The 14,215-nt window shown below is 44.7% G+C and overlaps 1 protein-coding gene across 7 annotated transcripts in view; it reads left to right on the forward strand.

Annotated features, from left to right (window-relative positions):
* The window catches only part of TKFC (triokinase and FMN cyclase), a 360,998-nt gene that overhangs the window by 149,014 nt on the left and 197,769 nt on the right, over positions 1–14,215 (forward strand). For 6 of the 7 annotated variants that reach the window (XM_085648511.1, XM_085648509.1, XM_085648513.1 and 3 more), the window contains one exon: positions 13,499–13,619. In XM_085648511.1, coding sequence (XP_085504637.1) covers positions 13,614–13,619 — 6 coding nt within the window. In that variant the 5' untranslated portion in view covers positions 13,499–13,613. Of the gene's footprint in view, positions 1–1,908; positions 2,215–13,498; positions 13,620–14,215 lie in introns of those variants that run through there. The other variant, XM_085648512.1, reaches the window with a different exon arrangement.

Here is a 14,215-nt window from a genome sequence, read left to right on the forward strand (position 1 = left end):
CATTGCATGGCAGCAGCAACAGATATGGTAAACGAAGAAGGTGCAGTGTCGGGACCAGCAAGGTCCAAGGGACTCACCAAGTGCAGGAGAGTCGGAGCAGGCCCTGAGCAAACAGGGGAGCCCACTGAAGCCAAAGAAGACCCTCATGAGGACCCACAGGCCGAAGACACAGGAGTCGCAACAGGGCCTCGAGCAGCTCCCCAAGGATGCTGGCCCATGGTGCAGAGTATGCAGTGAGGACGAAGATTTTGGTAGCAAGAGATGCTGGAGCTCCTTGTAGCCCAAAGATCTCTGAAAGAAAGACTCAACAAGCCTTGGCTGCGCCAATGCGACACGGTGCTCAGGAGATCTGTTCCAGCGGTTCCGACGAGGGATACTGGCCTCAAACTTGCTGAGAAGACCGTGCTGGCCTCAAGGGAGTTGCAGAACCACCACATGTGTTCCAGAGCCTTTCGGAGTCAGTGGGACCTCAGGAGCAGCAGACTGGTCAGCTTCATTGCGGTGCCTGCAGATGTAGGGGATTGACTCCTTCACCTGGAAAGGTGACAAAGGTTTTAAGTGCAGTGACCTCAGAAATAAGGAAACTTATATATGTGGTGAGTGGTGCTAGCACCAGCTCACACAGGCTGCAATGGCAGGCCCGTAGTCACAGTTTGAGTGCTCTCTCATGGGTGGCATAATACTTGCTGCAGCCCATTGAGGAAATATGAATTTTATGATCAGTTATGTCCCCTATCTTAGACCCCAACGGCTCCATGTACATGCTACAAGTACATGTATGTTCCCTCCAGTTCCAGTTATGAAGACGCAAATACATGTGCGTCCACCGTCAACATGTCCTCTTTCAGATCCGCCATGAATGAGTCGGATATTCCGTTCCTAAGTATGAAAGGCCACCGACTTTATGTGGTTCACTTTCCACGTTTTACAGTTCAGGCGAGTAGGCCCTGAATTCTGCCATCAAGCCTTTTCCTGCTTTCTGCCTCTGAAAGCTCCAGTCCGAGCCCGCATCTGTATCCATGAACTTTGTCCTACTCCCTGCGCGGCTAACGGTGCCTGATCCGGCCTGTTGCCTGCCAAAAACTGTATTTCACCTTCAAGATTATCTGCTCCGCTCCTCACCCAATGCATTCCTGTCTAGTAGTTTAGGTAAACATTGTTCCAGCTACCGAGCAAAGGGCCAGGCCTCACTGTCCTTATGCAAATAATTCATAGCCCCTGTTACTATGGAGGATTCCTGCCCCCTCACATCTCATGTAGACACTTAGACGCTTGTACACGCACTAACAGTCAGTATAGAATAGATTCCGTCCGAGAGACCTTTCCTTTTGGATAACACAGTTCTTTAAACATAAGATATTAGATATGATTTGGGATTAGGTTGACATGACCCCCCAGACTTCTGTCTCCACATGTAGAGCTAAATGTCAAGTCCCCTTCACCCTCTAGTTGCACGTCAATCACACGTCATGCGGCTGCGCACGCATCTTTGCCAAGTATTTCTGCTGACATTGCAGGATTCTCTTATGGATCCACCCACTTGTGACATCATGTTTAATGACGTTTCTAGTTACGCCTATGTTTACGCCTATTTCCATTACGTATGTGTAGTATTATCTATATTATCAGCTGTTACGCCTCCTGCATCTGTCTTAATGTAATGCTTTTCATATAAATATCTTTACTTGTCAATAATGTATTGCCTTCCCTTCCTGAACCCTCGTGGTGATGGAATTTGATGCCTATGGTTCGAACCATAATTCCTTTATAGAGGAATAAAGCCTTTCAGAACCTCTAATACCACGGATTCTGCCTCTTATTTATACTGAGTTATTCTTACTAGACTTTACTGCATAAAAAATAGTACCGGTAATAAAATATTTACCACATAAATTGGCGCCCGAACAGGGACACTTTCTCATCTCACGCGCCGGAGGTGCGTTGCAGGCCCGGTCTCCTGCCACAGCTGGACGGACAACAACGCGTACCCGCAGGATTTCCTGTATCTCCCTCCGGCCAAGCGGGGGTGACTGAGGCTGCGATCAACACCCAGACGAGGCGGTGAGAAGTGCGAAGTATCCCGACCAGAGCCTAGCTGAGAGAGCAAGATCCGAGGTATACAGAGGCCCACCAGGTTCCGAAGTTCCGAGTCGAGTCCAGTCCAGTCCGGTCCAGTTCAGTTCAGTTCCGAGGCCTTCCGTTCCGTGCTACCCGGTGAGTACCGTTGCCGGGGAGGCATTCAGACGTGCACATTAGGTTGTGCCGGTCAAGACGGGTTTGGGTACACAAATCCAGTCTGCACTGTTTCAGCAGTGTATCTGTACTGTTTAGCAGTATATCTAGTATGTCTTACATATAATTCAGTATTATCTAGTGTTAGTATTATGTCAGTAACTAGTTTTCTATTAGTTATCATCGTTCGTTAAATATTAAATGTTAAATGTTTTAATACGTTCTACATATTGTGGTGTGAATGATTGTTCATTATTGTGTTTATTGTATTAAGTGTGTTCAAGATTAAGTAATAAGGTCTAAAAATGCCGCTCTTTTCAAAATTAAGACAGATCAAAACCAGAAAAGGGGTACTCGAAGAAGCTGTTCCCATTCCACCTAGTGACACTCCAGGGTACTTTATGTATCATAAGCATGGCCTAGATGCCGTACTATTTCTTGATTTATGGGTGGACTACACCAAAGATTTACCAGAAAGTCAGAGATGGCCCGCAGCTGGGACCTGGGATGCAGATTGCATCATGAGAGTAGAAGAAGTATTATGGAAAAATAAAGCCAGACAGTCACAGAAAGATGCCATTGAATTATGGCGTAAAGAATCATATAGACGTACAGAAAAAGCGCTCAGACAGGAAGAGAAAAGTAGGGAGAATTCAAATAAAGCCCGAGAAAATATATTAGTTGAGGAAGGTACCCGAGTAAAAACAGAACAAGTAGATAGACAACGAAACACTCTTATGAATGGTATGTATCCTCTTTTGGCCGAAGGGTTACCTCAGGCCACCCCGGAAATACCGAAAGACTTGACACCTCCATTACTCCCGATAAAAGCACATCCCAAAACAGCAAAAGACGTTTTCCTTTCTTCCTATTTAGATGATGTAGCTCCCGAATATGCTAATGTTCCGCCACACACGCCGCCCACCGATGGTGCTCAACGCCAAGATCACCCGTCTGTATCCCCGCAACAACAAACTCCTACGCACATTCCCACAGGTCCATCTGTTTCTACCGCTTTTCCTACATCTACAGTTTCTATCTTACATCCAACAAATCCTTTCGTGCCTAGCACCTCAGAGGGTGCGACAGGAGGTACGACAGAAATTTTTGCCACGCCACCCCGAGGAAATAAATTGTCCCTTAGAGATTTAGCATACGAACGTACACCCCAACTAGCAACTTCCGACATGTTTAAAGAGCATCTAGTGGATTGTAGATATGATCCTGTGCCCGGTAGACGGGACGGTATGCTGCTGTCATCACTACGTATACGACGAGCTTCAAGGTATTTAGCGACGCTACCAGGAATGGTGGCACATTTAGATAATATATATCACTTTGTCCAATCAGGGCGAGGCCCTGAAAGTATTGACGAAGCCATGGAATACCAGAAAGTGGATGTACAGAGACAACTGTTACGCTTCTTCATAAATTGTGTGATCAGAAACCAAGACAGGCCTGAGGTAGAACAGAAGGAAATACAAGTACTTACCAAATGGGGTCAGAATATATCAGAAGGGAAACACGATAAACAGACATGTATAGTAGTTATGTGCCGAAAGATCCGCAAAGAAGTAGAACGAATACATAAAGAAAGATTAGAGACAGACCAACATGAATCAGAGGGAGAGGAGGACGAAGAATCAGAAATGCACACAGGACACTTAGAGACAATGGCTTATGTAGGTAAAGGAAGATCTTTTAATAATACCAGATGCTTTAATGGTCCGATACATCCGATACGTCCAGAATGTAACAGAAATTTTCAAGCCCCTATGTTAAATACAAGGTCTCCTGAACACCTATTCCAAGCTGCTGATAAATTACTCCGAGACCGAAGGGGGTACCATATGCTCGATTCCATGGATGAACAAGAATTAGCCAGGTCAGCAGTACTATGGGCTGACAGTCCCGGCAAATACAGTGAAGATGCACTAGCACACACGTTTCTGAACCTTACCCCATACGAACAGCGTTTAGCTGGTATATACATGATTCAACACCTCCTCATATTATATAAAAGCCAACACTCCGATCCTGGACCCCTACCTGACATATTGACAGAATTACTCACGAATAAATGGAGAGGGTCAGGTACTGATTTAATTAAAGAAATTCTAGAATTTCGAAACCAGTATATAGTTTTCGTATGCCCAGAACATGTTCCAGTTCCCACTATGGGAAGAAAAATGTATCACATAGATAGACAGAATCCCTTGCGCGAAGTGCACCCAATAAGAGGTGACGACAATAATTTTAAACGCGTGTTTGTGTACACGCCCATAACTAAAATTGAATTATTAGAAATGAAGAAAGTAGTACCCAGCCATGACAAGGATCCAGCAGGTTTCCACCGTGAGATAAAAGACATGTTACTCATGGGAGAGTATACCTACCCCGACATTATGAAAATATTAAAAGTATTAATGCCTGCCGGTATTTACGAGAAACTAAAAGAAAAGGAATGGGAGGTAGGAGACCAAAAGATAGAGTGGACAGCATTAGAAAACGAAGAAAAGGCTCGAGCTGCAGGATCAGGGCTTGGGGAAAAGACTACAGCACTACCAGGATTACTAGTGCAGGTATTGCCACGTTTATTAACTACGAAAAAGGAGGACTGGGGTGCAATCTCAGCCTGTAAACAAAAGCAAGATGAAGACACTAGTGATTTCTATTCCCGATTTGAAAAATGTTTTGGTATAAATAGTGGTATAAAAGCAAGTAGCGAGTCATATCCACATCTGTTTGTGACGAAATTAGTTGAAAATTCCCTACCGCAAGTTAAGAATAGAGTATTGAAATTTGAGAGTACTTGGCAAGGTAACTCCCCGTCACAGATGTTACAGATGTTACAATATCACCACAATAGAATTAGAGAAGAACAAGAACATGAACAAAGACGTATGAAAGACACGAAAATGAAAATGCTTGTGGCTCAGTCAGTTCCAGCTGATGGTCATAAAAAGGGTGATTCCGCAGGTCCGGCGAAAGGGACATGCAACTATTGTAAACAACAAGGTCATTATATACACGATTGTGCAGTTCTGAAACATAATATCGCCACGGGTAAAACCCAGGAAAGACCACGTCCACCTAGACAGGATCAGAACCAACAACAAATCCCTCAGCATGCACAATCTAGGCCAGCTCCGCAACAGGCAGCTCCACAACAGACCGTAGCCACACCACAGCAGCAGCCTATTGCTGCAACACAAGCAACAACGCAACAGATGTACCAGTATGCACAAACTGATTATCCCGATTATCAGCGATACACATGAAATAGCCTAGAGAGGGAAGTTGGCTTACCCCTTATCGAGGTTCCTGTAGATCAAGAGGGACCTTATGTACATAGTGAACTATTAGGGGAAGACAGAAAGTTTTTACTTGATACAGGGGCAAGCAGAACAACTATACGACGCAGTGAAGTTCCAGGGGCACCCCTCTCAGGCTCACAGAATATTTCCCTTGGATTCTCAGGAAAACCTATCATTAATGAAGTATCGCAACCCCTACCACTTACGGTTGGTCCATTGACACGAACTACAGATTTATTGCTTACTAAATCATGTCCAGAAAACTTGTTAGGTATAAAAACATTGAAAGCTCTAGGAGCTATAATATGTTGTTCTCCGGAAGGAGTACGATTATTTTTACGTGACTTCAAAGGTCACTACGTGTCCAGAGACATGGATCACCGGCTGCAGAATTTGCCTACACATTTATGGGCACAAGGCCCTACTGATGTTGGTTGCATGAACATTACACCATATCGAGTCACATTAAAAACAGGAGTGGTACTACCACGAATGCGACAATACAAGTTACCACCCGATGCTGTTGTGGCTTTACTGCAAATCATTGACGAGCTCATTGTACAAGGAGTGGTTGTGGAAACCGACTCCAATGTATGTAATTCACCGATAATTCCGATTCTTAAAAGAACGGATCCAAAAGCACCACCAGTATATCGATTAGTTATTGATCTGCGCGAATTAAATAAATGTATTGTACCACAATACCCTGTGGTCCCAGATATCTCGTCATTACTAACAGCTATTGATTCAGAAGCAACGTTCTTCACTGTAATTGATCTCAAGAATGCTTTCTTTAGCGTCCCAATAGATCCGGAAAGTCAATATTTGTTCGGATTCAGTTTAAATGGACAAAGTTTTAAATTCACACGCGCTCCTCAAGGATTCACAGAAAGCCCCAGCATCTATAGCCAAGCACTGAAACGAGAACTTGACAGTATCCACATGCCGGTTAACACTGCCTTGCTTCAATATGTCGATGATCTGCTGATCACCGCCCGAAGCGAACCTGAATGTGAAAAAGCGTCACTGACGGTTTTACAATTTCTGGCCGACAAGGGGCACAAGGTGTCCCCTTCTAAGCTGCAATTCTGTGTCCAGCAAGTTGTTTACCTTGGGCACTTGCTGTCCAAGGAGGGAAGACAGCTTACACCCGACCGCATCCAGTTAATTACTAACATGCCACCACCTAAGACACAAAAGGAGGTGCGGGCTTTTATAGGTCTCACTTCATACTGTAGGCAGTGGATCCCTCAATATGCATTTCTAGCAAAACCACTCATTCAGTTGACAACACAGGAGGCAGCCACATCGACTGTCCTCCCTTGGACTCAAGAACATACGCAAACCTTTGAAAGCTTAAAGAAAGCTTTATGCCAAGCACCTGTTTTAGCAACACCATGTTACAGTAAGCCTTTTACACTATTTGTTACCGAACGCGAAGGTACTGCCCTGTCAGTACTCACTCAGGAACAAGCAGGATCACACAAACCATGTGCTTATTTTTCCAGTACATTGGATCCCGTCGCTCAGGCTCTTCCTGCGTGCCTGAAATCAGTGGCAGCAACAGCTTTAGCAATCAGACAAAGCGATGCCATAGTATTAGGACATCAATTGACAGTACAAGTACCACACGCAGTAGAGGTTCTCTTGAACCGCACACAAACACAACACTTGACTATAGCAAGACTCACCGGTTATGAATTAACATTGTTTCAGCCACACATAGAAATCAGACGTTGTAATACATTAAATCCTGCCACACTTTTGCCAGTGAACGGAACAGATCCATTAGCACAAGATTGTATTGAATGGTTTCTTCCCGATTCCATGGTTCAAGTCATCATTAACACAATACATAGTCCAGCGCACCTAGGAGAAAAAGCTATGCTAGACAGCATTCAACACATTTGGTTCAACAAACACTTGCGAGCAGCAGCCAAACAGAAAGTACGTACCTGTATGATATGTTGTCAGTTCAACCCAGGTAAAAGCATTCCCGTAGAGCAGGGTGGATTTCAACCTCCCGATCACGCTTTTGAAGTCCTCCAGATGGATTATATCCAGATGGAACGATGTCGAGGATTCAAATATGTTCTCGTAGTTGTCTGTGCTCTTTCCCGTTGGACAGAAGCCTACCCGGTTTCAGATTACACTGCCCCGACTACTGCCAAACAGTTAGTTCGAGAATTCTTCCCACGATACGGTTTACCACGTGTTGTATACTCAGATAACGGCCAGCCATTCTCATCCGAACTGATGAAACACGTTTCACTTCTGTTAGGTTACCAATGGAAATTTCACTGTGTCCGACATCCCGAGGCAGCAGGTCTTGTGGAACGTCATAATCAAACTCTGAAAATTAGATTGTCCAAAATATGTAGAGAAAAAGGTGTCGATTGGATAGTAGCCTTACCAGTTGCGCTCTTTTACATGAGAATGGTAGCACATTCTCGAACAGGGCTATCCCCTTATGAGGTGATCTTCGGTAGACCACCAAATATGTGGGGGACGCCTATACCTCGTAAAATCACTGATGTTGAATGTAATATGCTGACAGATTACCTGGCTTCCTTGATGTCTGCACTACAATCTTGTCGTTCACAGGTAGCTGCAGCTTTTCCCGATAACACTGAGGTGAAGCCCCATGACGTGGTTCCAGGTGACCTGGTTCTTGTGAGGAATTTTGACCGGAAGACCCAGCTGGAGCCTAGGTGGCAGTCGCCCAAGCTCGTCCTGCTGACTACAAGGACAGCCGTGAAGATTGAGGGACGTAAAGGGTGGTTGCACTCGAGCCATATCAAGAAATTTTATGGACTACCGTCCGATGTGAACACTCAGCCCTGTATTCCCTCACAGACAGACTCAAAGCTCCTCTTGGTTGAAAGGTCGGAGAACGAACTCTATAAACTGAAACTCAGGTCTAGCAAGTCAGACAATTTGATTGTTTAAGTCCTCTCCAAGGTGAATCGGTTGAATTTGTCTCTGACATGTATCCTCTGGACCGAAATAGAGAGAAAAATAGACAGATACAGCTTAAAAAACATGCGTACTGTAAATCACTTCGTAGTCACTGCATAGTGACATTATTAATTTTGTTTTTTCTAAGTCTTCTGATCATCATTTCTAGTGTATTGCTACATATGTATTACCCTATTTCTAAACGTGCTTACAATGCTACTGCTGAACATTCTTTTAGCGAACTACCTCCGCATGAGTTGTCTTATAGATTTGCGCTGCGCAACAACACTTTTATTAGTATGTTACATCATTCCCATCAGACCAGCAATGCTACCAATTGTTGGATATGTGGCCGACTCCCTCCCTATCAGAACTATAAGGGAGTTTTGCCCCTCTTTCCGTATCCGTTCACACACAATGGCTCCTGTGGAGCATGGTTTAGTTTGATTAATTCCCTAGATTCAAATTCTGTAGTTTATCAAGACAACTGGGTATGGGGAAACCTGAACCTAGTTTTGCTTAAAGTCTGCTACCCTAACAAGGAGGGACTTCCCAAAAGAACAGGAACTGATCTAGAAAATGAAGTATATGGATTAGGTAACTTTACACTTAACCTCATGATTCTGAATGTTGAATCCGAAGCTACACCAATTTTGCCCGCTATGTCAGTATTTCCAGTTAAAGGTGAATTATGTGTAAGAAAGAATGGTTCCATGCACCTGGGCCATAGTAAATGTACCACTGTAATAGAATTCAGTGATCAAGGCAAGTCTACATTCAGAGCATCTCGTCATTCCTACTTCATATGTGGCCAGACTGCATATATACGTTTACCTCTAGATTGGGATGGTACCTGTTACATAGCATTCCTTCTGCCACCTGTTTTCCTAGCCCCTCCTGACTATCATAGAAATACCCATTTAGTACACAATAGACAGCAGAGAGATCTCCCAATTGTCGATTACACTGAAACGGCATGGGAGCAATACACAGATTTCAATAAAGGTTTCTTTCCCTATATAGGTACAGTCACTAATAGTAAGCTGATACGTAGATTAACCAGAACTCTTGAAGCAGTAGTGAATGAGACTACTTCCGCCCTAGGCAACTTAACAGAGGAGCAGTCTGCGATGCGGATTGTTGTGCTTCAAAATCGTCTTGTCCTTGACGTCATTCTGGCCGATAGGGGCGGAGCTTGTAGGGTCATCGGATCAAGTTGCTGTGTTTTCATACCAGAAAACTCGCCGTCAGTATATAAAGCCATAACTCGCCTTCATAAGATTGTAAGCCAGATACACCAGAGTCCAGGCACCTGGACTTGGTCCGGTTGGTTCTGGAGCGTGTTGTCAGCCTGGGGATGGAGGATTCTATCCTTCCTAGGTATTGGCTCTCTCATACTATTCAGTTGCTGCTTATGTCTACAATGTGGGCCAGCGATTTGTGGTCTGTGTGCCACATCGTGTATCCCGCCTTCAAGTTTTCGTTCAAAATCCCGGAAGAAGAAAGAAGAACAAATGATGCTATACGAACAGATTGATGGATTGATGAAGATCGATATCTCCTGAGGGTCCGTAGGGGACAAGGAGGGAATGAGGAAATATGAATTTTATGATCAGTTATGTCCCCTATCTTAGACCCCAACGGCTCCATGTACATGCTACAAGTACATGTATGTTCCCTCCAGTTCCAGTTATGAAGACGCAAATACATGTGCGTCCACCGTCAACATGTCCTCTTTCAGATCCGCCATGAATGAGTCGGATATTCCGTTCCTAAGTATGAAAGGCCACCGACTTTATGTGGTTCACTTTCCACGTTTTACAGTTCAGGCGAGTAGGCCCTGAATTCTGCCATCAAGCCTTTTCCTGCTTTCTGCCTCTGAAAGCTCCAGTCCGAGCCCGCATCTGTATCCATGAACTTTGTCCTACTCCCTGCGCGGCTAACGGTGCCTGATCCGGCCTGTTGCCTGCCAAAAACTGTATTTCACCTTCAAGATTATCTGCTCCGCTCCTCACCCGATGCATTCCTGTCTAGTAGTTTAGGTAAACATTGTTCCAGCTACCGAGCAAAGGGCCAGGCCTCACTGTCCTTATGCAAATAATTCATAGCCCCTGTTACTATGGAGGATTCCTGCCCCCTCACATCTCATGTAGACACTTAGACGCTTGTACACGCACTAACAGTCAGTATAGAATAGATTCCGTCCGAGAGACCTTTTCTTTTGGATCACACAGTTCTTTAAACATAAGATATTAGATATGATTTGGGATTAGGTTGACATGACCCCCCAGACTTCTGTCTCCACATGTAGAGCTAAATGTCAAGTCCCCTTCACCCTCTAGTTGCACGTCAATCACACGTCATGCGGCTGCGCACGCATCTTTGCCAAGTATTTCTGCTGACATTGCAGGATTCTCTTATGGATCCACCCACTTGTGACATCATGTTTAATGACGTTTCTAGTTACGCCTATGTTTACGCCTATTTCCATTACGTATGTGTAGTATTATCTATATTATCAGCTGTTACGCCTCCTGCATCTGTCTTAATGTAATGCTTTTCATATAAATATCTTTACTTGTCAATAATGTATTGCCTTCCCTTCCTGAACCCTCGTGGTGATGGAATTTGATGCCTATGGTTCGAACCATAATTCCTTTATAGAGGAATAAAGCCTTTCAGAACCTCTAATACCACGGATTCTGCCTCTTATTTATACTGAGTTATTCTTACTAGACTTTACTGCATAAAAAATAGTACCGGTAATAAAATATTTACCACACCATGGGAGACCCCTGGCGTACCTATGCCCTGGGTACCCTAGTACCATACACTAGGGCCTTAGAAGGGTACACCTGTAGCCAATTGGGAAGGTATTAAAGTACTTACCATAGTCAAATTTAGGAAGAGAGCACAGTGACTGGGGTCCTGATTTTTAGGATCTCAGTCAGACTAGTCGGAAAACAAGCAGTTCTTGTCTTGGTACAGTTGTTAAAGTTGTTGATTTTCTGGGCAAGGTGGGCTGTGGAGCTAGGCTGATCCGTGTTGAGGGCGCTGAGCCAGTCTTCTTCTGTGATTTTGCCAAAGCTGCGCCTTGGAATGCTGAACCTAGTAGGGGGATTGACTTGAGGTATGTTGATCTGGAAGTGGATGATGGAGTGTTCAGTTCATATAAGAAGTGTGCTGGAGTTGTATTTGATGCTGTCACTCCTGGTGAAGATGGGTCCAATGTGTGTTCTGCAGTGTGTGTTGGTTCTGGGACAAACTGGGTGAGTCTGATGTTGCTCAAGCTTTTGAGAAGTGCTGTGGAGCAGGGGTTGTTTCGGTCTTCCAAGTGAAAATTGAGGTCACTGAGGAGAATATAGGCTTTGGAGTCAATGGTGAGTGGAGCAACGAAGTTGGTGATCTGGTTGGTAAAAGTGGTTCGTGGTCAGGGTGGTCGGTAGGAAAGGGTTCCATTCATGGTTACTTTTTCTGAGATTTGCAGCTTTTCCATGAATGGGGTGGAGTTCTCTGTGGATGTTGTGAATTTGATGGATTCCTTGTTGATAGGGAGTCCTTCTCTTGGCTTGTGAAGGCGGTCCTGTCGAGCGAGCTTGGAGCCCGCTTGGATTGCCATGGCAATTTCAGGAGTCGATGAGGGGTTGAGCCAGGTCTCTGTGATAAAGAAGATATCGGTGCATCTCTGCTCAGCAGTTGCCAAACTTTCGGTTGTGTGTTTGCTGAGTATTTGTGTGTTGAGAAGCATGCATGCGAGTGAGTGTTGACATGCAGGTTTGCTGTGGCATGTGATGTGGTGAAAGGGTGGTGGTGTAGTCATTGTTGGTGCTTGTGTGGCGTGTGTGTTGGGAGGTGGTGTTGAGGGAATTATTAGTATTTGCGTGGGGGTGTGGCTGCTGGAGAAACGGCAGAGGGTGCAGGTGAAAGCTCCTATGCTGGTTTGAAGCGTGGCACGGCAGCAGTTGAGGGAACAGCGTCCGGGGTCTAGCAACCTACAGAGTGTTGTTGGGTATCTCTGAGTGATGATCGGACCAGGGTTCCTTGCGCTGGGCTCAGGCCAGGCGCAAACAGGCTGGCTTTTGCCGCACCCACTGCACATTTGTGTTGCAGCTGTCATTAAGTAAGCCCCAGGAGGAGAGAAGATTGCAGGGTGCTTTGATGTCATTTCCTGTGCTGATGGGTGATGGGAAATGAAGTCCTCTTGGATTGGCTTCTTTTAAAGACGGTTTTGGTGGGAAAACCATTAATGCTATACCTGTCCAAATTGATAATGGGAAATTCAGTGATGTCACTTCCTGTGTAGGTGGATGATGGGAGATCCAGTGTTGTCACTTCTTGTGCTGATGTGTGATGGGAAATGAGGTCCTCTTGCTTGACTTCTTCTTTTAAAGCTAGTATTACAATGGTGTAGGAGCAAGTTAGGACTGAAATGCTGCAGGTTTTGTAAATATACCTGAGCCGAATGACCTTTGGGGTAAACGCATGCAGTGTCTCTGAGGGATCCACTCACGAACTGCTGTCAGTTATAATTATAACTCTGCCAAAAAAATAAAACTAATCTCCACAAAAAGTTTGCAAGGATAGATATCATTGAAAGGTGAACTGGAAAAAATACGCTTAAAACAAACAACAAAGTCCTAGTACTTTGGCGTGAAAGAGAAGCTCCTAGTCTGGTGGTTGGGAAGAGTAGCTCCACTGATCCTCTTGCTTATCCGTGCAGCATGAATTCACATTTATCGACAATACATTCTGTATTTTGCTAAGGGATAGCGTTACTAACAAAAGACAGTGTAATGTTTTGTCTGTATGTCCATAATGCCCCTAAATGTATACATTTGCTGTTACAGTCACTTATCTAATCATTCAATTTGACACAGGCTGGGGTCATGATTGTGCGCTGCAGGCATCTGATGGCTTTTAAGGTATATGTGCCTCCCTGTTTAATGTGAAATTTACTCACTCTCCTATTTTATCTCTCCTGTTTATTTTAGGTGTCAGTGTCCCGTGTTCAACAGTACTGACTCCTCCTAAAAATCTTCACTGAGTCAGCTGCTGAACATCTGCATCTACAACATCTCTGCTTGACCTGTCGCACTTAACAGCACCATGCAGGTGAGTATAGGCTGCCCACTTGTTATGATATTGCCACTTTTATAGCGCACAAATCACCCGGGGGCATCTTGGCGCTGTAGAGGAGCATATGAGCAGGGGGATCACCAAAGTAATTATTACAAACAAGCTTATAGTTGTTTCCTAAAAATATTATAGTTGGGGATCTCACGAAGAGTGATGGTTAATTTATTCCAATATCCTGGGGCCCGGAAAGAGAAAGCCTTGCCCCCGGTGCGCGTTTGCGAGGCACACACAGAAGAGCCTGCGAGCTGGATCTAAGATTTCGGGATGGTCTGTAAACTGTACTTTTTTTTTTAAGGTACAGTGGACCCTTGCCTCTCAGGGCATTATATGAGAGGCAACAGATTTTGAAAAAGGACCGTTTCTTCACCGGTAGCTAGTGCAATTCCTTCAACAATGGGGCAGAGGGAGTACCTGCGGGACGGTTCAGAGTGAGTCTGGTCAAGTTTTATCCCCAAGTTTTTGACACTTTGTTTGGGTACGGGAGCTGTACCAAGTTGCGAGGCCACCATTCCTCCGACCAAAGGGTAGGAGCTTTCCCCATTAGCATGATCTCCGTCTTTCCCGGGTTTTAG

The sequence above is a fragment of the Triturus cristatus genome, chromosome 3_2 (assembly GCF_964204655.1).
Source record: "Triturus cristatus chromosome 3_2, aTriCri1.1, whole genome shotgun sequence".
NCBI classification, from domain to species: Eukaryota; Metazoa; Chordata; class Amphibia; order Caudata; family Salamandridae; genus Triturus; species Triturus cristatus.